Source organism: Urocampus carinirostris, chromosome 10 (genome assembly GCF_059441175.1).
Source record: "Urocampus carinirostris isolate Australia breed hairy pipefish chromosome 10, RoL_Ucar_1.0, whole genome shotgun sequence".
Lineage (NCBI taxonomy): Eukaryota > Metazoa > Chordata > Actinopteri > Syngnathiformes > Syngnathidae > Urocampus > Urocampus carinirostris.
This window is the reverse complement of record NC_142358.1, coordinates 28,484,540-28,507,799: the sequence shown is the minus strand read 5'-3', so window position 1 is coordinate 28,507,799 and position 23,260 is coordinate 28,484,540. Positions and strand designations below refer to the sequence as shown.

At 42.0% G+C, this 23,260-nt stretch overlaps 1 protein-coding gene across 1 annotated transcript in view; it reads left to right on the top strand.

Annotated features, from left to right (window-relative positions):
* Window positions 1-10,508: 10,508 nt before the first annotated feature.
* Window positions 10,509-23,260, top strand: part of phldb1b (pleckstrin homology-like domain, family B, member 1b) — a 103,389-nt gene continuing 90,637 nt past the window's right edge. Inside the window, exons 1-4 of the mRNA XM_088346082.1 lie at window positions 10,509-10,527; window positions 14,174-14,275; window positions 17,030-17,153; window positions 22,985-23,155. Of these exons, the coding sequence (XP_088202208.1) occupies window positions 14,210-14,275; window positions 17,030-17,153; window positions 22,985-23,155 (361 nt within the window). The 5' untranslated portion in view covers window positions 10,509-10,527; window positions 14,174-14,209. The remainder of the gene's footprint in view (window positions 10,528-14,173; window positions 14,276-17,029; window positions 17,154-22,984; window positions 23,156-23,260) is intronic.

Sequence of the window (23,260 nt, the reverse complement as noted above, 5' to 3'; positions counted from 1 at the left end):
TCAAAGTAATAATGTTATTTTTAATTTTTTTTTTAATTCTAGCATTCTTTAGAGAAAAAAGATTTATGGTGGAGCACAAGCAACACCTAGAGGCAAATTTGTTAACTGAATGCAGTAAAGAATAATTCTTTTCAATCTTAAGGATTTTCAAACTTAAAGCCAGAAGAATCCGTACAACCGTACACAGAAATAGTTTTCGAAGTTTTTTTCCAACAAACACACACAGGGTAAAGACCCCGAGACACAGCAACACAAGTAACACAGCAATAAAAAACAAAACAGCTGCAACTAAAACACAAACCACTAACAGACCTGGTTATAAAACACACACTGGTAAAAGTCAATGAGACGCATCAACCCAAGTATCGTAACATAGCACTAAATAAGAGAAGAAGAAATGTACTGTATACAGTATCCACATTCCTGTATAAGCAGCGGGGATAACAGTGTGTGACAACAGTTATGGCTTATGTTCTGGAAATTACAGTAATTGTAGTTCCATAAACTACATATTGATCATAATTCTGGGTTAAGAACAGTAGGAACACATGCTGCAGATTATTGTCAATATTTCTATTGCAATCAACCTCCCTTTCGAATAGTGTGCTCGAGCATGATGTCACCTTTATTCTTAGACATGACCCACGTGTTTGGGTGTGTTTTTTATCAATTGGCCAGGAAGCAGCGAAAACAGAACAAGTCGGTCTCCATCCTGATATTCCCTCGAAGAATTGAGTAAGAGTTTCCAAGGGCTGAATAATGTCCACCCGGCTGAATGTCAAGACACAAAAAGGAGCCTGTGAGCATATATGGCGGACTTTCCATGACTCAAAAGGAAATCCCACGCTGCCTCACTCTCAGCATTGTTTCCCCGCCCCGCTCTTGCGTACAGTCCACCTCAACCTCCCTTCTTTCTAATAGTTTACCGTCAACAAGGTTGGACAAAGCTCAATACACTCTTAAGCGGATAAGTGTGGATACCGGGTGGATAAACCAACTCCAGGACGCGCTTAAAATTGAGAAAAGAGCAACACGGGTAAGGAAGGGATTAGGGTGATTTATTTGTGTTCAAGATGTATCTTAACTGGTCAATAGGTGTTGAAAATGCAATTATATAACATGAGGCAGAGATGAATTCATAAATAAATGAATAAAAGTTAAAAAACAAAAACTATGTTAACATATATGTCCAAACAGGAATAGGAAGAAGTATATGCTTATTTAATCCTACCCCCGGACTATCGTAATAATTATCTAAATATCTAACTAAATATCGTGTGTTTTTCCATGTAATAACCAAACACCCCAATAATAAAAATATTTACATTGGTTCTGTGAATGCACAGTCACTTCATCATCATCATCATTATTCTCACCGTCATTATTATCATCAGTGATATTTCCATACATTTTCAGCATAATATATAACAAGAGCGAGGCAGCACGGCGGCGCAGTGGTTAGCGCATGTGTGGCACAGTTCGAAGGTCTTGGGAACCTCCTGTGTGGGTTCAAATCCTGCTACTGGACTTCCTGTGCGGAGTTTGTATGTTCTCCCCGTGCTTGCGTGGGTTTCCTCCGGGCGCTCCGGTTTCCTCCCACATTCAAAAGACATGCCTTTCAGCTGGATTGGCCGGTCCAAATTGTCCCTAGGTGTGAATGAGCGAGTGAGTTGTCTGTCCCTGTGTGCCCTGCGATTGGCTGGCAACCAGTTCAGAGTGTCCCCTGCCCACTGCCCGATGATTGCTGGGATGGGCTCCAGCACCCCCGCGACCCTACTGAGGATAAGCGGTGCAGCTAATGAGATGAGATGAGATATAACAAGAGCATCTATTATAATAACAATAATTCTAATGGGGGCTTCTGGTGAGAACTGACTGTTTTGTGGTGTGTGTTGTCCATCATACAAGTATCTTTGGACCTGCTGGTATAGGGGGTAAGTCCCCAGGCAGAATAACCTCCCATTGCTACATTTCCTGATTTGTGCATTAAAAAGACAAGGCTTGGGAGTTTGAAATAGATGCCTCCAGCATCAAGCTCCCGCTTGTCTGCCCTACTTATGAGATGTGCAGGATATGTCTGGGTGCAGGGATGTTTAACACACGGCCAAAGGGGCCATATCCAGCCCTTTAGAGGTGAAAACTTTATGTTAGAGGTGAACAATTTATATTTTAGTGGTGAAAACTTTATATTTTTTCTATTTATTATGATTTTTAGTTTGTTTATTTTTTGCCAAACTGTAGTGCAACCGTAATTTAGTTGTAGCAATACCATGATAGTAAATATTATTCTGATTTGGGTGATTTATTCCGGCCCGCCAAAATTATTCTGGGTAAGTCATGAAAACATGGAGTCTCGAGGTCAGGGGTTTCAAACTTTGTCAAGCCCAGAGCTACTTTTTCAAAACTAACTAGCGCAAAGGGCACTCAGTTTTATCAGGTTGTTACTATGCTATTACTACGTTACTACTATGTTAATTATTGGAAGTAGGGTAAATAGACACAGTCAACTACTAAAACTAACAATGACCCAGCACTTGTGAGTTATTTTCAGAACAGGTCCACAGGCACCCCAGCTGTCACTAGAGGGCCCCCTGGTGCCTGCTGGCACCACTTTGGAGACTCTGCACTTGCCCATTTCTGTCAAAAGTTATGATTTTTTTTAAAGGGACAGTGTGTAACATTTAGTGCTTTCCTACGATAAAAAACAAACATTGATTTGAATATTAGGCAAAAATACATAGACTGTCATAACAATGTTAGTTTTTGTTGGAAAAATTGTATTGATTTTACCCGGTAGCCTTGTGGGTAGGGCGCCCGCTCGGAGACTGGGATGTCGCTGGTTCAAGCCTCGGCCGAGTCATAAGACTTACAACATTGGTACTCATTGCCTCCCTTCTTGGCGCTCGGCAGTAAGGGTTGGAATTGGGGGGTTTGGTCACCTAATGACTCCCAACACAGCAGTTGGGTCTAAAATGGCGGCGCCCTGTTCGGCTGCGGCTGCATCGGCCCGCTACAGTTTAACTGTGCGGGTCAGATGTATGGACATTTTGTTCTTGTATGCGTGCGTACAAGAATGACAATAGAGTAAATTCTTCTTCTTCTTCTATAGAATGTTTACACACAAACCAGGAAGAGGAAGCAGATTTTTTTACTTCCGGGTAGATTCTGGGTGACCTCTCACAGCGTTACCCCACGTCGATAGTGGTAGAAAAAAGCACTACGGTAATGTCCTGTACTCTGAAAAAGGTCCACACACTACAAAATCTAACTTACAGCAATGTCCGGATATTTTCCAACATTTCGTAAAAAATGTTCGTATCTACCGAATGGTCGCAAGTAGGGGAGCGTCTGTATCTGCATAATTGTGACAAAAATTCTAGAAAAAAAAAAAAAAAAAAAAAAGAAGTAATTAATAAGAGAATACAATTAGATGTAGTGAGCACACAATAGTTGTCATGGTAATACTGTATGATTGTACAAACAATGAGTCAGCACAACCCATTTCCTGATATTTTACAACTATTTGTACCTCATGAGAGCAGAGATGGAATAGAAAGATTGAGTCACGCCGCTATTTCTGCATCAAATCGTGACGTTTTGCTATTTTGTAAGGCAGATGAAGTCATTTTGATTCAGACAGCAACATTTTTAAAGATAATCGGGTCATAGTCTTTCTTTCCCAGAGTCTGCTAATGATAGAGCATATTGGTTGTCCCTTTGTTTCACAGCTTTAATTACAAGTAGTAAAAAAAACTGTTTATTGCTCTAGTCTGTAGCCTAACATTTGCTTTTTACTCTTTCGTCTCTTTATATCCGATTAATTTACTCACATAGGAAAAGTCAGCTGTAATGCAACCTTACATCTTACTTACTTCCAGGTTATGTCTTTTTGCACCCTTCTCAACTCAAGAAAAATTTGGGGAAAAAACGTGACCGTTCAAATGGGCGCATTTGGAAAAGATACAGTGAACTTTCTAGTTTTTCGCTTTTCTAATATACTCAGAGCACAAATTAGCAAACTGGGAACTTCCTGTTTTGTCTCCTGTTGTTTTTTTTCCTCGTTTTGGATTTTTCTCATAGCGTTAGCTATGAATTCAAGTACCTTTTACATGTTCAGAGATTATTATGTTACATATTTAAAGAAGCAGAGTCTGTCTCTTGAGGTGGGTTCTCCGATTTGAGGAATCAAAGTCACCGAGATTGATAGGAAGCTCGTACGTGGCAAGGTCCATGAGGAAGATAAGATACACCTAAAACTCTTTAAGTCTGTTCCTGTTGTGGGGTTATCTTGTTTAACATGTCTTTTAACCACAAGGATATCAGAGACAGTGCCATTGTATTGGCGGACTGAGATGAAGGAACCTTACTTTAAGAGAGGGGGCGGCAGTAGCTCAGGAGGTAGAGCGCTCGTCTTGGGATCAAGGGATTCCTGTTCGAATCCCGGCTCGTCCGTGTTACATGTTGAAGTGTCCTTGGGTAAGACACTGAACCCCTAATACCCCCAATAAGCAGGTTAGCGTCTTACTTGGCTGCAATACAAGGCCGCTATTGGGAAATGTGGAGCACATTGTAAAGCGCTTTGGGAAGTCATTGACTTGAAAAGCGCTATATAAATGTAGATCATTTCATTTCATAAGGTGTGATCTATCAATAGAGGGGCAGTATTGGAGCGGTGGGTTCTGTGAAAGTTAGTAATACATTTGTACAAAATCCAGCAACATATATATCCTCACTAGGGTTTCAAGGGTGCTGGAGCCCGTTCCAGCTGACTGAGCAATTGGTGTGGGACAACCTGGACTGGTTGCTAGTCAATCGCAAGGCCCTCTGAAAGTTACAGTGGACCGGACTCTACACCCTTACAAGGGTCTTAGAGCATCTACAATTGTTTTGTGAACATGGAGAATATTCAAAAGTCTTCTACTGGGAATTTTGTTCAGGGTACTTCCAAGATATGGGTTACTGATAACTCTGATATTGGCTTTTTTCAGTGTTCCCAGTGAGGTTTGGATTTTGCCAAGGCTGACTTTTGACACAAATTCTGTTTATCCTTTGTAGTTTCTCCACATAGATGATATGTTAGTAGGTTTTATTTGGTGGTATCACACACTTTAACACTTGATGGAGTTGAGGGTCGACACATCAAAACCCGACTATGGTCTCGGTCAAAAAAGGGTGGTGCCATGTTGGGGGTCGTGGATGCCATGCTGTGTCAAATGGAGATGTTCAAATACAAGTCCTGCATTAGTTAATTTTGGTAAAGAAAGATTTGAGTAGAAAGGTGTTGCCTCATTTTACCTGTTGAACTATGTTACTAACCTCATCTAAAGTCACAGTTTCTGGATCATGCCGGAAAAAGAACAAAATCCAGGGTGCAAGTGTCCGCAGGGTGTTCAGTCTTTTTAAGATTACATGTAATATCAAGTATAGTACGGAAGATTGTGCTATTCAGTGGTGAGAGGAGACAATTGAGGTGGATTAGGCATTTGATCTTTCCTTGCTTGGGAGTTCTTTTGCGTATATGGCTTGGGAGAGAGAACTCAGTGACCTGGCCTTCTTTGAGTGATAGAAAATGGTCCATCACATGGGTTTTTAAATACTTATCCAAGAATTCAGATCCTCGTGCTCTGTGTATATGTTCAGTGTATGGATGTGTTTGAGATGTAACGGCTGGTGCGATAAGCTTTTGAGAGCAGCACCCCTCCTATGGATATAACGTGATTATTCCTTTTATGGCTATGAGTGAATCACTGAGTTATGTGTACAAATTAATCTTGTTACTGGCAAAGTTTACCCTCTCCACTTTCTCATGCTCTTTTTTTTATCCATCCATCCATCCATCCATCAACTTAATTTCTATACTCCTCATTAAGAGATGCTCCAAATGTAGACAGAAACCATTTCAGACCTTTAGTGCCTCCAATAGACCAAAAATTGATGTTTCAGGGACTATAATCTATTGGGCGAATATAGAAATTCTGGACACTACTGTGCGGAGTTTGTATGTTCTCCCCGTGCTGGCGTGGGTTTCCTCCGGGCACTCCGGTTTCCTCCCACATTCCAAAGACATGCATTTCAGGTGAATTGGCTGGTCGAAATTGTCCCTAGGTATGACTGAGCGAGTGAGTTGTCTGTCCCCGTGTGCCCTGCGATTGGCTGGCAACCAGTTCAGGGTGTCCCCTGCCCACTGCCCGATGATTCCTGGGATGGGCTCCAGCACCCTGCGACCCTACTGAGGATAAGCGGTGCAGCTAATGAGATGAGATGAGGTTTAGAGTACGATGCAATGAAAAAGGGCACTAGGATTCTTTTTAGTTGCTGTCAGATATTGAGCATTGAACATTCTGCTGAGAAAATCTGTTTTTAAATTAAAACATGCAAATTTAGCCAAGTAGTGCAACCACAATGCCAAGAATAACACTGACCTTTAACTCTGTCACAGACAGGAAATAAGTCCTTGGCAGTGCTCTCCACACAGGAAGTCTACATATAGTGACAGTCATCTTCTTCCTCTGTCACCTCATCCTGTGTTTTAGGGTATGCCATTTATTTTCCCCGCATCTATTTGGAAAACTAAGAAAATCAAATCCAATATGCACGCGGATGCTTTAAGCTTTGACTGGCTGGTAACCAGTTCAGGGAGTCCCCTGCCCACTGCCCGAAGATAGCTAGGATGGGCTCCAGCACCCCCTCAACCCTACTGAGGATAAGCGGTGCCTATAAGGATGGATGGATGTTTAATAATTACAAAAATTGGGAGAGTAGGCAGAAAGGCAAGAGTCGTAACACCACCTCGTAGAAGGCCTAAAATATTCAGCCCGACCCAATCCGAGTCGCAGATATATAGACCTGAACCCGCCCAGACCCGACGGAATAACCTGATTTGGTTACCGAGCCTGATATAAACCCGAAGCTTTAATTCGCCGCCAAAGTAAACACGAAGCTTTACTTTGTCCGTGCCTACTTCGGCTGAAATAAGCAGCTTGCGGTTTACTCGGGGCCGAGACCCTCAAAAGAACTGCGCATTTTGATGACGTGCTGTGAAAAAAAATAAGAGTGGTACTGAAAAAAATGGCGGCGAAAAAAAGAACATATTGCAGATTACAAGCTGCAAATGGTGAAATGTTTGGCCAAAAAGCTGAAAGAACATTTGTAAAGCTTGGAAGCAGCAGGAAGCGGAAATTACATCTGACATGAAGGAGGTGGAAGGAGGAAGCGGTGCATCTTTTACCCCAACACCGAGGATGAAAATTCCTCTGGCTCAAGTAATTTGGAGTTAAACTGATAGTTTGGTACGCATGTTCTTTATCTTAATTATTACTTGAATAAAAGTAAGTGCACGTTGTGCAGATCCTCCATGAAGAGGAAACAAAACGTTGAGAGACAAGCTCGGCCAAGCTGTTTTAATGATTGACCTTTTAAGCCTGAAATTCGGGCCGGGTTCGTGTCAACTTCGGGCCTGGGCCCAGGATTTTACCTCTACCACCTAGTTTCTGTATGTGCATTCCCTTCGCAACCGGTATGAATAATACATGGTGACTGTAAAGATTTTCTGCAGCGCTGCAGTGGTTTTGAAACGGGTGACTTGTTTTGTCTGCAAATGTATCAGTATCAGCTGCAGCCACGGTATCAGCCCGTCCACATTTTTGGCATGGCATACTCCTTCTTTCCCTCCCTTTCTTCTTCCCTGCATTCCAGCTCAATACGGAGCCTCCCCCTCGCTTTCATAATTCAAATTAGAAAAAGCTTTTTCACATGCATGAATGGAAGAACTGGTTTTCTCTGCGAACAATGTGAGGCTTTCTGGACTGGCATAAGAGCAGAGATGGAGTGAGAGAGTGAGAGAGAGAGAGGAGTGGGGAGAAAGGAAAAGAATATCGTGATGGAGGATTTCTGAGTTGCTGAAATCAACTCCCAAAGTCTCAGAGCCAACAGTTTTGGTGTGGTGGGAACAAACCTCCCACATAGCACAAAATGAATGATTGCCTGCTTTATTGTTAATAAATTGCATACTGTCCGGCAATATTCCCTGTAATTTTCCACGGGTCTGAGCGTTCACACAAAGTCGGTGAGCAACGCTTGAAACAACAGTGATCCACCATAATCCCAAGTGTGGCAAGATAATTAATCATCAAACATGTCCAAAACTTGACATCAAGTTACATTTTGCTGAGTTTCCAGCAATGCAAAATAATTTTTCTCTTTTGAATGAATTGACTCATGTACTATTGCAAAGGTTGTACTGCCTACAAACGTCAGTTGTTCTTACAATTCTTTCACAAGATATCCATTTCTTTTTATTTCCTGATATATTTTGTCGCATAATATTAACATTTTTGGGGGCTTATTTAGTCGGTTGTAAGATACAGAACTGTACTTATTCACATTTTTAGTGGAAGTACAATGTTGGCAACACGATTCACTTGATATAATTAGAAATTATTTGAATGCACACAAACTTTTTCTTCTTTTTTCGGTGTTTTTTTTTTACTTGTTTTTTTAAATTCCTTTAAAAAAAATCTCATTGTGTTTCTTTTTTTCCGAGCTGTTACTTTTTTCTTTTTGTTCTCTATTTACTTTTTTCCTACATTTCTTTCTTTTCTTTTTTTTTGGCTTTTTTTTCTAAATTTTTCCTTCTTTTTTTCTTTTCCTTTTGTTTCTTTTTTTCTCAGCTTTGCACTACTTTTTCATTTAGGTATTTTTTTCTTTTTTGTTCTATTCCCCCCTTCCTTTAAGTCATTTTGTGCATAATTTTACTTAATATTTGGTCATGTTGGGATTAAAGAAGCAAAAACAACCTGAAGAGCCGTTTAGGACCCTTTTTAGTGAGCCGAGCCGAAGAAGCCGGTTCTCGACATACTCTACTAACTTTACTCAACTTCGTTCGACTTCAAAATACCGCATTTAGGACACAACGTCAGGGGAACCCGTGTATTTTTACCTTCATGCACTGTAACTTTGACTTAAGTCACTTCCTAATTAGTAATTTTGAGCCCTCATTTTTGTGCGCTGGCTAGATTTTCTTGTGCGCCGAGAATGTGCGAGCAGTGCGCAATTGCGCACGTGCGCAGCTTAGAGGGAACACTGCTGTCCGGAGATACATGTTAAGACGTGCAGAATTAGCACATAGTTCTGGGCATTTTTACATTACATACATTTTCTGCTTAATTAATTCGAACTGGGATCCCTTGATCCCAAGACGAGCGCTCTACCTCCTGAGCTACTGCCGCCCCTGCCCACTGCCCGGAGTTAGCTGTGGCGGGCTCCAGCACCCCCGCGACCCTACTGAGGATAACCAGTGCGGAGAATGGATGGATGGATAGTTCACATCAGGAGCCTAATGACTTTGTCTTTGGTATGAACCTATGCCACCGCACTTTACTTGTTTATGGACATGAGATTTAGCCTTTGCGTGGTCCCTTATCCTCCCCAAAGTGAGGCGGAAATCGAGCTCCATCCTCTCTTTCTCCTTTCTCCCGTTTCTTTCCTTCTGTCTCTCTCTCTCTCTCTCTCTCTCTCTCTCTCTCTCTCTCTCTCTCTCTCTCTCTCTCTCTCTCTTCCCTCTCCAGCTCCCTTTCCACTCCTATCTCTCTCTCTTCTTCTCATTCTCCCGCTCTTTCCTTGTCCTTATCTCCCTCCCCCTTCCATTTTTCTCTCCAGCTCTCTGTCTTTTTCTTTCTTACCCTTCCCTCTCCTGTCTTTCTTCTACGCATTCTCCCTCTCTGTCTTTCTCAAAATTTCTCTATTCCTCTTTATCTTTTTTCTTATCTCTCCATCTCTTTCTTTCTTCTCGCCTGTATCTCTCTCTCTCTCTCTCTCTCTCTCTCTCTCCCTCTCTCTCTCTCTCTCTCTCTCTCTCTCTCTCCCCCTCCAGCTCTTTTTCCACTCCTATCTCTCTCTCTTCTTCTCATTCTCCCGCTCTATCCTTGTCCTTATCTTCCTCCCCCTTCCATCTTTCTCTCCAGCTCTCTGTCTCTTTCTTTCTTACCCTCCCCGCTCCTCTCTCTCTTCTACGCATTCTCCCTCTCTGTCTTTTTCAAAATCTCTCTCTTCCTCTCTTCCTTTCTTCTTATCTCTCCATCTCTTCATCCTCTCTCTTTTTTCTCGCCTGTATGTCTCTATTTCTTTAGCTCGCTCCTCTCTCTCTCTCTCTCTCTCTCTCTCTCTCTCTCTCTCTCTCTCTCTCTCTCTCTCTCTCTCTCTCTCTCTCTCTCTCTCTCTCTCTCTCTCTCTCTCTCTCTCTCTGTGCCCACACACACACACACACACGCATAGACACGCGAGCCCATATGTCACTTTCTTCCTGTGGTCTTTGAAGCTTCCAGCGAGGAATGCGGGTTGTCTTTGCTAAGTAGAGCAAGCAGCAACAAGTCCCAGTTTCCGGAGAGTTTGAGGACACCGCTAAGCTAAGTGGCAATTCCGGCTTACAAACAATCTGCGCTTTATGGCAAAGAAACATCTTTGCTGAATTCGTCTTGACTTGGTTTGATTTAAATCAAGGTCAGGCTGACAGGATTGAGCCGGCAACAGGTCAGTCATGATGGTGTTGCATTTGCAGGTCAATTAGGAAGAGGTCATTGTAACTTTCATAGCGATTTAAGGGATTTGAAGACAGCTGATGCTTTTTGGGGTATCCGTATTGCATTAAGTAGTAGTGCTTTGTGATTTACTGCTGCCTCAGCAGAATATTGGGTCTGTCTGCGGAGGAAGATTATTGATATTCTTGAAGGTTTTTGTTATCTCAAGAGCAAGGAACATTAAAAGCATACTTTCCTATGTAACAGAGTTGAAATTTGATTGTTTTGAATGTTTTTTTGAATTCTCACAAAATCTGTGTTTTTGTTGTATTAATGTTAATATTCCGGTACCTCATTCAGTTGTTAAGTCATGGGCGTCTGCGACTGTCTTTTTCGTTTGGCACTTTATGGGCTTCAGCGCTTGCTGTAGCTTTAGTGAATTAGTAAGCGCTGAAGGTAAGATGTGCCCAATATCAGTTGGATAAAAAATGCATATTTTGCTAGCTATATGAGCTGCTTTCGCAAATTATTTTTGTATGTAATGATATGTAAGTTGTGCTAAAGATGTATATTAAAAAAAGCACTAAATAAGAAGTAAAGCAATACAGCTTGAAACGATGATGCAACGTGTTTTGATGCAAATACGCCACGAGGTGCGGCCTGTTGAGTGATGACCCGTTTTTTGTATCTTTAATATTTTAGATAATTGCAGTCGTGAACAGATGCCCCTGACTTTTGTATTGTTTTGTTTACTGAATGCAGGTACGTGGGAAAGTTGTGTTCATTGTTATTATGGAAGTTTCATTATTAATGTGCTCGCATGTTGTCTGCTTGCCGTAGCTTTAGTGAATTTGTAAGCGCTGAAGATAATTGCAGTCGTGAACAGATGCCCCTGACTTTTGTAGTGTTTTGTTTACTGAATGCAAGCAATAAACCCAGAGACTGTGAAACCTTGTGTCGTGCATGAAAGAGGGTCGCTACACCTATCCTGCTGCATAATAATTCAGTCATGCAAATTAAATACACTCCCCCTTTTCTGTATGTATCTAATGTGTTTTCTCACTTTGGCTTTTGTTTCAACCACAAAACACAACAGTGCTTATTTCCAATGTACAATCCAAACCGAATGCAACAATTTGCTGTAAATGAGGATTATTAATGGCCACTTCTAAAATGCTGACATTCTGGAAATATAGTAATGCCGCAAAATGAATTTCTGCGCAGTGTGTCAGTTTCAGTGTGTTTCCAAAGTAGCTGAAAACCAAAAGAGCAAGGCGAGGTGGCAGATATCCAATGTGTGACAGGGCCAAGGGATTAAATGAGTCGACGTGTTACCTCTTCTCTGGCCAGAAGAACATGCTGCTAAGTAACCTCCACCATATGGAGGACCAGTGTGTGTGTGGCACGTCAGCATGAATCACGTATTAGGAGGTGAAGCAAGAAGTCTAAATCCCCTCCTGATCTCAAACGATTGCAATGGGACAGTGTGAAAACAAAGTATGGGAGACACAAATTGTCTGGGTATTGTAACTCTCTGGCTTTTTGCCCTTGAGATATCAGATTCTGATTTAAGGGGACCATATTTGCCTCCAGGGTTGGGACTGTTACCTTAAATTGTAGTCCGATATAGTTACTTACTATTTGCCTGTTGAAAAAAATACAATCAGTAATGCAATCCAAGTACCATACTATTGCAGTAACGTAACTTGATACTCCAATTCCAACTATGCTAAAAAATACTAAATAAACTAAAAGTAAATAAAAAAATGTGTTAAAAGATAAAAAAGCAACATAACCTTAGAAAATAAATAGAAGAAACCAATATTAGGTAGTTGCTTGTAGTCCAACTTGTAACCATGTAGTATTGTGTATTGAGCAAAAATAAAACTTTCTATTTCGCATGGAAGACAAGATATGTTCTGTTTTAGTGAATTACATTAACAACCCAATAGTCACGGTTGCCCATTGCCCTAACTTGGCCAAGCCAGTTTGGCATCAGCTGTGGCTCGTTGCCTGGTTGGCTTCCCTTCTATTTAAGATTAGTGCTCTCACTCACCCCTTGTCAGTCCGTCAACGAACCTCTGCACCCGCAAGACGTGTTTTTTGACTCTGTCTGGTAACCTGCTTGTGTACCCTGTCCGGTTTCGGTGCCGTCTATCTCGTCCTGTTTGACATCTGACTCCAGTCTCCAGTGTCTGGTATCGATCTCGTCTGTCTTGTCCTTTCTGATATCTTGCTGCAGTCTCCAGTATCCAGTATCGATCCTGTCTGTCTCGTCCTGTCTGATACCTTGCTAGAATCTCCAGTATCGGGTATCGTTCCCGTCTATCTCGTCCTGTATGATATCTGACTCCAGTCTCCAGTATTGATTTCGATCCCGTCTATCTCGTCCTGTTTGATATCTGACTCCAGTCTCCAGTATCCGGTATCGATCCCGTCTGTCTCGTCCTGTTTGATAACTGACTCCAGTCTCGAGTGTCTGGTATCGATTTTGTCTGTCTTGTCCTTTCTGATATCTTGCTACAGTCTCCAGTATCTAGTATCACTCCTGTCTGTCTTGTCCTGTCTGATATCTGACTCCAGTCTCCAGTATCTGGTATCGATCCTGTCTGTCCCGTCCTGTCCGGTATCGACCCCGTCCATCTGGTATCTGCTCATGTATCTGGTATCGATCCTGTCCGTCCCGTTCTGTCCGGTATCGACCCCGTCTGTCCGATATCTGCTCGTGTATCTGGTATTCCTGTTTTTCACGCCGGACTTCTGTCTTACTTCTTCCGCCCAGCGATCGCCGAATCATTGCCGTTTGTGCTCACGTGCATGACTGCCCCATTCCCGAAAAATAAAGCTTGTGTGAAAATGTTGCACATCTGGGTCCTCCTCCTGTTCTGGTTCTGACACCAATATTGTTTAAATACACAAAGTGTTCACTCTCTGAATTTCCAACAAACTCTGGGAGGCCTTGTCGTCTCTCTCTGACCTTAGCGTCAGTGTTTCACTTTGAGTCTCCCTAGTTAGTGTTTTTGTGTTTATTGGCACCCATTTACGGTTGCATTACACAATACAGAGATATAAATTGGACAAACATTACACAGTGTCCCTATAAGTGTACAGTATTTTGTAGATGAATGCTAAAAAAATATATTTTTTAGTTACAATATGACTGATGATAGAATCACAAAATCCAAATATTTTTTGAATAAAGAGTTTACTGATTAGCTATTGCTTCTGATTGTAATATTTAGGCAGGGTTGGGTAGGGTTACTTTAACTTGATTACTTTCAATTACTTTTGGATTACTCCAATACCAAATATGCTAATAAAAGACAAAAGAAACTAAATATGAATAAAATTATGACTCACAACAAGTGGTAAGCTTTCTCTCCTGGCTTTGATCTCTTTAATCTTCGGCAAAACTAACATAAAATGCGACAGAAACAAAGTGAAAATAAATCCAAACAGCTTGAAAGTAATCAAGTTAAAGTAACCCTACCCAACCCTGTATTTAGGATAGGCAAATGGAGGTACTGTAAGTTCCCCAAAACCATAAACACCCAAAATGTTTCGAAACTGGAGTCACACTGTCACGTTTTGTTCCATATACAATTTTTTTAGCCAATAAAACATGAAATGAAAAACTAACTTTTCATTTCCTCACTCAGGATATTCATGTGAGTCAGGACTCCTCAGACTTCCCGATGGACACGGATCGCCTGAACCGGAACGTGCCGGGGAATGGTACGCACGCCCGCCAGGTCTTAAAGGTGAGGAGGGCATCCTAATGGCTGGCTCTATCCACAAATATGTCTGAATGAACTTGGAGAGGAATTTAAATATTCGATGACTGCAGTTGAAGTCTACTGTTAAAATATCGAACTGTGTCACTGCATAGATAATCATTATTGTTATTAATTGATAAACCTTTTTCATTCATTATAACCCCTTCTCTTATTTATCCAAAATTAAGTCACCCAATAATTATTCATGTATTTGATTGTACTTTATTTTTTGAAATATAAATTGCACCGGATCATAAGTCGCACCAGCCCAAAAAAATGCATAATTAAGAAGGGAAAAAAAATATGAGTCGCACTGGAGTATAAGTCGCAGTTTTGGGGGAAATTTATTTGATAAAATCCAACATAAAAACATGCATGTCATCTTGAAATGCAATTTAAAGTAAAAATGACTAAAAATCACCCTCACCCCCGCACGAAATGACCCCCATCACTCGCCTAAACGTTACTAAAATGACTTTGTGTTTCATTTTCGGGGAATGTATCAAAACCGTAAAACACAGAGCATTTGCACCTTGTATGAAAATCCTTTTGAGTGAGTTGAAAACATCTACTTTGGCTAAACGACGCCTTATCTTCTGAACATTCGTCTTCCGTTTGATCTGTTGATGAATTGACAGTTCATTTAGGCGCAACAAGTTTTATTAGCGGATATAACATTTTCAATACTGTTTTAAATCGCTGGTTAAACCCAATAAAAGCAACCCGTTTACGTGTCCATCGATTGGTAATAAACCGTGACGCCATTTTTTAAAATTACATTTTTTTTCTACTTGCTCAACTTTTTGGCACAACACCGGCAATGTTGAAATTATTAACAGGCCTAGCGCGCCCTCTTGAGGTTTTATGTGAAAATAACATGCAAAATGATATACCCGGTAATAATGTGTTCATAATTTAACACATTAGTCTCACCAGAGTATAAGTCGCACCCTAGACCAAACTATGAAAAAAAACTGCAAACTACAACTTTCCCTTCGGGGATGAATAAAGTATCTATCTATCTATCTATCTATCTATCTATCTTATTTTCAGAAAAATATACGTCATTATATAATTACTTGACTTCCTGATACAGCCATTAATTAAGTTGTTACTCAGTCTCTACATTGTTCCAAGAGGTGTTTTTCAATTAGTGATTTTAGTTTGCAGTCAAGAGAAGGGCTTGAGTATTTACAATATTTGCCCGACTGAGTCAAGACAAAGGGCTGGTGTGAAGCAAGGATTTTTCCACTACCCCTTTAGTTTCATTTTTGTCATAGCCCGCCCTCCTGGTATAAAAGGATTTTCAGCCATTTTGTCTGGTACTTTGTGAAACCATACCGTTCTGTACTCACATTCCAGGAATATTCTGTTTAATAGTCTAATAATAAAACTTTTCTCATCTTAGCTCCAGTGCTTGTTTTACCTGTGTTACAAACAGGATGTAAACAAGCAGAGAGAAGAATGGCAATCCTTTTCAGCGCTCTATTCTTTTTAATGTATTCCTTTTGGACCAAATTGACGGCGTTACCCCAGAATACATTGAAATGGGATCAGTGTACAGGACAAATGTCTTTGTTTTAAATCAACGAGTCTAACATCACTAATGATACTGTCTGTCCGTCCGTCCGTCCGTCCGTCCGTCCGTCCGTCCGTCCGTCTGTCTGTCTGTCTGTCTGTCCGTTTGTCCGTCCGTCCGTCTGTTTGTCTGTCCGTCTGTCTGTTTATGAAAAGACACTTTGACCTGCAAATAGGCCCACACTGTGATTCCAATAATTATTACCTAACACATTTTGCACTGCATAGCTGAATAGAGGCAACCACATGGGAGCAGCAGCTCTCTGCCGAAGAGCCAACCACTACATTGCTGCAATGATCCCACTTCATGAGAGTCAGATTATCTAAACAGGCTTTACCAATAACCACAATCAAAATGTATACTCAGAATTGAAAGGGAGGCCTAAAGACTGCAGTTTTTTCCAGGAGACACTAACCATCAATCATTTCTAAATAGTAAGAGACAGCATGGAGCAAATTTGTATAATTACTGTATTTTTGAAGATAGTTACAGGACACTCTGTACTTTTAAACAATGATGCTGGGTTGAAACAAATCAGTTAGTATGTGCAAATTGTGGATAGAAAACCGAACCCATTTTGACACAGAGTAATCTAATGAGTTAGTTATGCTGTTTAACGAGTAAACAAGTATTTTCTCCAAATCATAAACAGATTATATAAATAAATAAATTGATATATAAAAAATACATAAAGCAAAGTCTTCTGTCCATGTGAACTACAGGCTGAATAAAAACTACAATTTTAGCTTTGTCTGCTCTTTTGAACACTCTAAGAACTCTAATTCTATCACACGGATCAACAACCTTTCCAAGGCTTTAGAGATACCCATTGGATTAGACTCTAATCATTAGAGTATAGAGTTCGCACGTTAATAAAAATTTCTGTAATAACATATAATTAGATGTTAGATAGATAGATAGATAGTTTGTCTTGTTGTATTTGTAAGGTTTATTATCACTTAGTACGGGAAATTGCAGTCATTAATAAAGGGAGCAATTGGATGAGGGTGACAGGTATGCAATTATGATGCTTTAGCTAGTACTCCATTGTGATATGATACAAAACGAAATTTTATATCTAGATCCCTATATATTTGTCACGTTTGAGTTCTCTTCAATTGCTAATGTGAATACTTTCTCATCTTGCTTTTGTCAAACAGAGCACCCCACTAGATCTGGTAGAGACTGGGAAGGGTCTGAAGTTCCAGGCTGAGCGCCCCCATCTGGTCAGTCTAGGGAGCGGACGTCTTAGTGTCGCCATTACTCTGCTGCCTCTACCTGAGGGTGAGTCTCTCGTCTATCCTTTCTTTATCCCGAAAACGTCCTCCTCCCACGACATTTCACTCCACCAAAAGTTTGTTATGAGCTCACTGTCAAATTTCTTTCAGTTTGCTTGCATGTTTCTGCATGCTAAAACTCTTCAGCATTGTCCCCTTTCTCTATAATCCTTCTGATGTATGCTTCTTTGTCCACACCTGCTTCCTTTCATTTATCTGGCTAGTGCACAGGGTGTGTTTCTTGCTACGTTACTGTGATATTTTGTGAGGCCATGAGTCCAAGACCTACTTTGCCGCAGTTGATTCTAAACCAGCGATGTCAAACTCAGTTTGAGTCCGGATCCCAACTTTCTGTTCTGATGTGGTCTGGATCAGTAAAAGAACGTCAACTCGAAATTTTTAGCATTGTGTTTACTGTATTATACTTTATCATTCAGCCAACATTAGTAACCTACACTACATACTAGGGATGACAAGTGATCTCTTCTAGACAAAACACATTTATTGAAAAACAATAAGGAAAAATATTTTCATGTTTGACATTGAATGTGTTAACTGGTTTATTGTAACTGTTGAGAAAATGCAGTTTTACACTTGAACCGTTTCACAACGCTATAAAAACTCATCTGGAGAAAGCATTTGGTCTTGGATCTGGGATCGCTACAGGAAACAGAATCAGGTCTTTTTTTTTTTTTAATCGTAAAATTTGATAGAATTGACCAAGAGACTCGTTTCTTTTTTTGACTTTTCTAGAAATTTATGCCAAGCTGGAATAAATCATCCAACGGGCCGGGCCATATCCGGCCCGTGGTCTGTATGTTCTCTAAACGCAATAAGAAAAAAAGATAACACATTGTCAGAACCCGAACAGACGGAGGACCCAAATGCGTAACGTTTTCACACAAGCTTTATTTTACGGGAATGGGGCAGTCATACACGCGGCGATCGCTTGGCGGGAGAAGTGAGACAGAGAAGTCAGAGGCAGACGAGATCGAAACCGAACAGGACAGATGGGATCGATGCAGGACACACGAGTAGATACCGGACAGGAGGGAACAGACAGGATCGATACACGGGCAAGATAACGGATAGGACGGGATAGACGGGACTGATACCGGATACTGGAGCAAGATATCAGACAGGACAGACGGGATCGATACCGGATACTGGAGACTGGAGCACGATACCGGACACGACGAGACAGGCGGGATCTATACCGGCTACTGGAGCAAGGTACCAGACAGGACGAGACAGACGGGATCGATAACGGATACTGGAGACTGGAGCACGATACCGGACATGACGAGACAGGCGGGATCGATACCAGATACTGGAGACTGGAGCACGATCCCAGATAGGACGAGACAGGCAGGGTCGATACCAAATACTGGAGACTGGAAAACACAATACCGGACAGGACAAGACAGGCGGGATCAATACCGGATACTGGAGATTGGAGCAAGATACCGGACGGGGCAAGACAGGCGGGGATCGATACTGGAGACTGGAGCAAGATACCGGACAGCACGAGACAGGCGGGATCGATACCGGATACTAGATATACGAGCAGGATACCAGACATAGTCAAAATACACGCCTTGCAAGGTCAGAGGTTCATTGACAGACTGACAAGGAGTGAATGGGAGCACTGAGTTTAAATAGGGGAAGCCAATCAGGCAACGAGCCGCAGCTGGCGCCAAATGGGCGAGCCCAAGTGAGGTCAATGGGCAACCGTGACACACATTACAATGTTATTCATGTAATGTGTGTGAATTATGTGTGAGTCGAGTCTGTCAGACAATCACTAAAATACACTGTTTAGTGTTTGTGTTTCCGACAGAGAGAAATCCAGTCCTCCACATGCGATAGATCAATACAGATTTGGATTTACCTAAGAACAGCACATTTTTCAGACAGGTCTAACAGAGTCAGGACTCAATCCTGTGAGAGTAGTCACTGTCAACTTCAACCATGGCCAACCCAAACACATAAACCCTTTAAAAGCGGGAGAAAGAAACCCTTAGGATTTCCTAACAATATTATTTTGTACAGGGCCAGACCAGTCCAAACAAAGCTTTGTATATTTGTAAAATATGACATCAAAAGTAATATCTACCCCCCCTTAGCAAGACAACTGTATTGCCAAGTGGAATGTGTTCAAACAACAGTCCAAATGATGGTACAATGGAAATTTGAGGGCCACTCACCTATTTAACCAACCCACGGCAGATCCAGAAATTTGTTTGTGTCCTAAAATATGTGGTTTTTCCTTTTTTTTACATTAATGGATGCCTAATAGTTATTTTCTATTCTAAATATTCATAAAAAATTTCAAATATTGTGTTCACAACAGTTTCTTTCTGTTTTGGAGCTCGCCTCATATGTTGTGTTACTGGGATTTGCCATTTTGGAAGTGTCTTTGAGACTAAATTTCTCAAGTCTCCCAGCGCTTGCAACATTTTACAAGATACTTGCATAATTGTGGGGAGGAACACGACATGTTCTGTGCCTCATTGAAAAATAAAACATGTTTTTGGGAATACCTTCTGACTACAAAATAAAACACAACTGAAGACACATAATAATGACATACTAAATGAAGTTATAAATGAAGGAATTATACAATCGTGACTAACTATAGGCAGTGACATATTCCAATATGACCATACTTACCACACTTACCGTACGAGACGAAAACATACATGTCATGATTTGCAGATTGCTCTCACCTGTGCTCACTCTTTTAGCCCAGCTGCCACTCGTACCCTAATTAGCCCACCTCCTGTTTAAGCACGTCATTCTCGTTCATTCCTGGTCAGTCCGTCAGCGCATACAAGGCAAGCACTTTTGAGTCCGGCTCCCGTTTTGATCCCGACCTGATACCTGTATCGATCCCCGATCTAAGCTTCATTCTCCTGTCCCAGCTACCCGTATCCTGATTCTGTTTCCTGTATCCATCCCCGATCCAATCTCTGTTGTCCTGTCCCGACTACCCGTATACTGATTCTGTTTCCTTTACCGATCCCAGATCCAAGCTCTGTTGTCCTGTCCCGGCTACCCATTTCCTGATTCCTTTTCCTGTATCAAACCCCGATCCAAGCTTTGTTCTCCTGTCCCGGCTACCCATATCCTGATTTTGTTTCCTGTATCGATCCCCAACCCCTGACTTCCCACTCGTCCTGGCTACCTGACTTGTTCCGATCTCCGACCACGCTCTATCTCCCGTCCCGGCTGACCGACTTGTTCCGATCTCTGACCACGCTTCGTTCGCGAGGGCTTCCCGCTCCTCCTGCCCAGCCAGCACCATATTACTGTCTTTTTCCGCTCGCCCTGGCTTCCCCGAACCCTTAATAAAGCATTGTGTGAAACGTTACGCGTTTGGGTCTACTGCCTGTTCTGGTTCTGACAATGCCATACCATACTGTACATACCATACCATTTACAGTAATAACACACAATATTTTACCACACTATTAATATTATAACATCATTGTCCAAAATTAATCAGAGGTAGAATTAATGTAAAGTGCAAATGTGTTGGAAAAAATTAGTCGTTTTTGGTGTCTAGTGAAAGATGTTATCCATTTTTATTTGTCCATGTCTAAAACGAGTGGATGGATGTGTCAGAGGGTGTAAAACGGTAAGGGAAGGGTTAGCAAGACCGTCAAAACTGTAATAGCCCCCCCTTGTTATACAAGTCACCATGATAGAATAGGCTATATGTGTCCAGAGCTGATTTACTGCAGAGCATGTGTAGGTGGCGCAACTAAGATCAGGCATGAGTAATTACCTTCAAGTATAAAATCTTATGATTAGGATTGTAAATATAGATACTTTATTTTTGAATTGAAAGACGCCCAGGAGTATAGGGCACACCCCCCAAAATAGACTTTTGCCATATATTTTTCATATAAAAGGACTAAAGGCGCATTAAATTGACAATGTGTTAACACATTAATGTGGCGTTGCAGTTAGTGTGAAATAATGATATTCAATACACAGTGTGAGTCAAGTTTGTGACACAAATAAACACGGTTCAGGGTTCAAGTCCAGCTACTGCAGCCTCCCCGTGCGGAGTTTGCATGTTATCCCCATGCCTGCAGGGGTTTCCTCCAGGCACTCCGGTTTCCTACCACATTCCAAAAACATGCATGTCAGGTTGATTGGCCGTGTCGATGAGCGAGTAAGTTGTCTGTCCCTGTGTGCCCTGCAACTGGCTGGGAACCAGTTCAGGGTGTCTCCTCCCGACCCTAAAAATTGAATTTTGGCCGTCTAGAAAGCAAGACGGCAGCACGGCGGATGGGTGGTTAGCGCACAGCCACACTGAGCAGAGGTTTAGGGTTCAAGTCCAGCTACCGCAGCCTCTCTGTGTAGAGTTTGCATGTTCTCCTTGTGCCTGTGTGGGTTTCCTCCGGGCACTCCGGTATCCTCCCACATTCCAAATGAGCGGGTGAGTTGTCTGTCGCTGTGTGCCCTGCCAATGGCAGGAAACCTGTTCAGGGTGTCCCCTGCCCACTGCCCGAAGTCAGCTGAGATGGGTTCCAGCACCCCAGCAACCCTACTGAGGAAAAGCGGGGCAGATTATGGATGGATGGATGGATTGAAAGCAAGACACAAGCTTTAATTTTACACAGATTTTGTTTTAGAATAAAGCTTTACTTTTAAAGTAACCAAGTAGTATCAATTGTGAATATAGATGTTATTGCTTCTCAAATAAACACACAATTCATATTTTTGGCAAACGGTAATTGACGCCAATTTAAATCTAGAAATTGTGATTTACATAATTCACATCGGCACGGCGGCTGGGTTGTAAGCGGGCAGCCCCACGGTGCAGAGGTTCAAGGTTCAAGTCCAGCTACCACAGCCTCCCCTTGTGGAGTTTGCACATTATCCCGTGCTTGCGTGGGTTTTCTCCGGACATTCCAATTTTCTTCCCACATTCCAAAAACATGCATGTCAGGTTGATTGGCCGGTCCAAATTGTCCCTAGGTGTCAATGAGCGAGTACGTTGCCTGTGACTGTGTGCCCTGCAACTGGCTGGCAACCAGTTCAGGGTGTCCACTGCCCACTTCCCCGGAGATAGCTGGGATGGGCTCCAGCACCCCCGTGACCCTACTGAGGATAAGTGATGCAGATAATGGATGGGTGGATGTTGTTCAGAGCAGCACGGCGGGGCAGTGGTTAGCCAATGCTGCGCACATTTCTGAGGTCATAAAATCGAACCTCCTGTGTGGAGTTTGCATGTTCTCCCCGTGCTTCCATGGGTTTCCTCCAGGCACTCTGGTTTCCTCCCACATTCCAAAAACATGCATGTCAGGTTAATTGGCCGGTCCAAATTGTCCCTTGGTGTGAATGAGCGAGCGAATTGTCTGTCCCTGTGTGCCCTGCGACTGGCCGGCAACCAGTTCAGGGTGTCCTCTGCCCACTGCCCGATGATTGCTGGGATGGGCTCCAGCACCCCCGCGACCCTACTGAGGATAAGTGGTGCAGATAATAATGGAGTTTTAAAAATGCAATCATCTTTGGAGTTGAATTTGGGGGTTCTTGAGCACCACCGATAACAAGCTGGTTACGCCCAAGATTATTGCAAAATCATTGCTCAAATATGGTCGTCCCGTAAATCATTGCATGGTAATGCATACCTCTAATTGATGAATGCTTTTCCAATCTTGTCCATGGTATTCTGCGGTACATAATACACACTAGTTTACAAGGCGCACTTTTAAATTTCTGGCCAAATTGGGGTTTTTAGGTTTGCCTTCTGGCCGGAAAATAAGGTACTACCAGAACACTTTCCCAAAATTAATTCTCACCACAATGTTTCCTTTGCCATAGGCCGCACAACTGTTGGACATGGTCCAATGGACATCAACATCCAAGGACCGGGGGTGGCAGCTCAACATTGCTATATAGAAAACAGATCAGGGGTCATCATGCTTCACCCATGCGGGAACCTCTGTGCTGTCGACGGTCTCCAAGTAACACAGCCAATCCGCCTGTCCCAAGGTAAGACGACACTTAAACACAAGACGCTTCTACACCAGCCATTTTTGGAAGGAAGCTGGAGAGTGACCTAAAAATATTCGAGTTTCTGACATAGTATCCGATTTT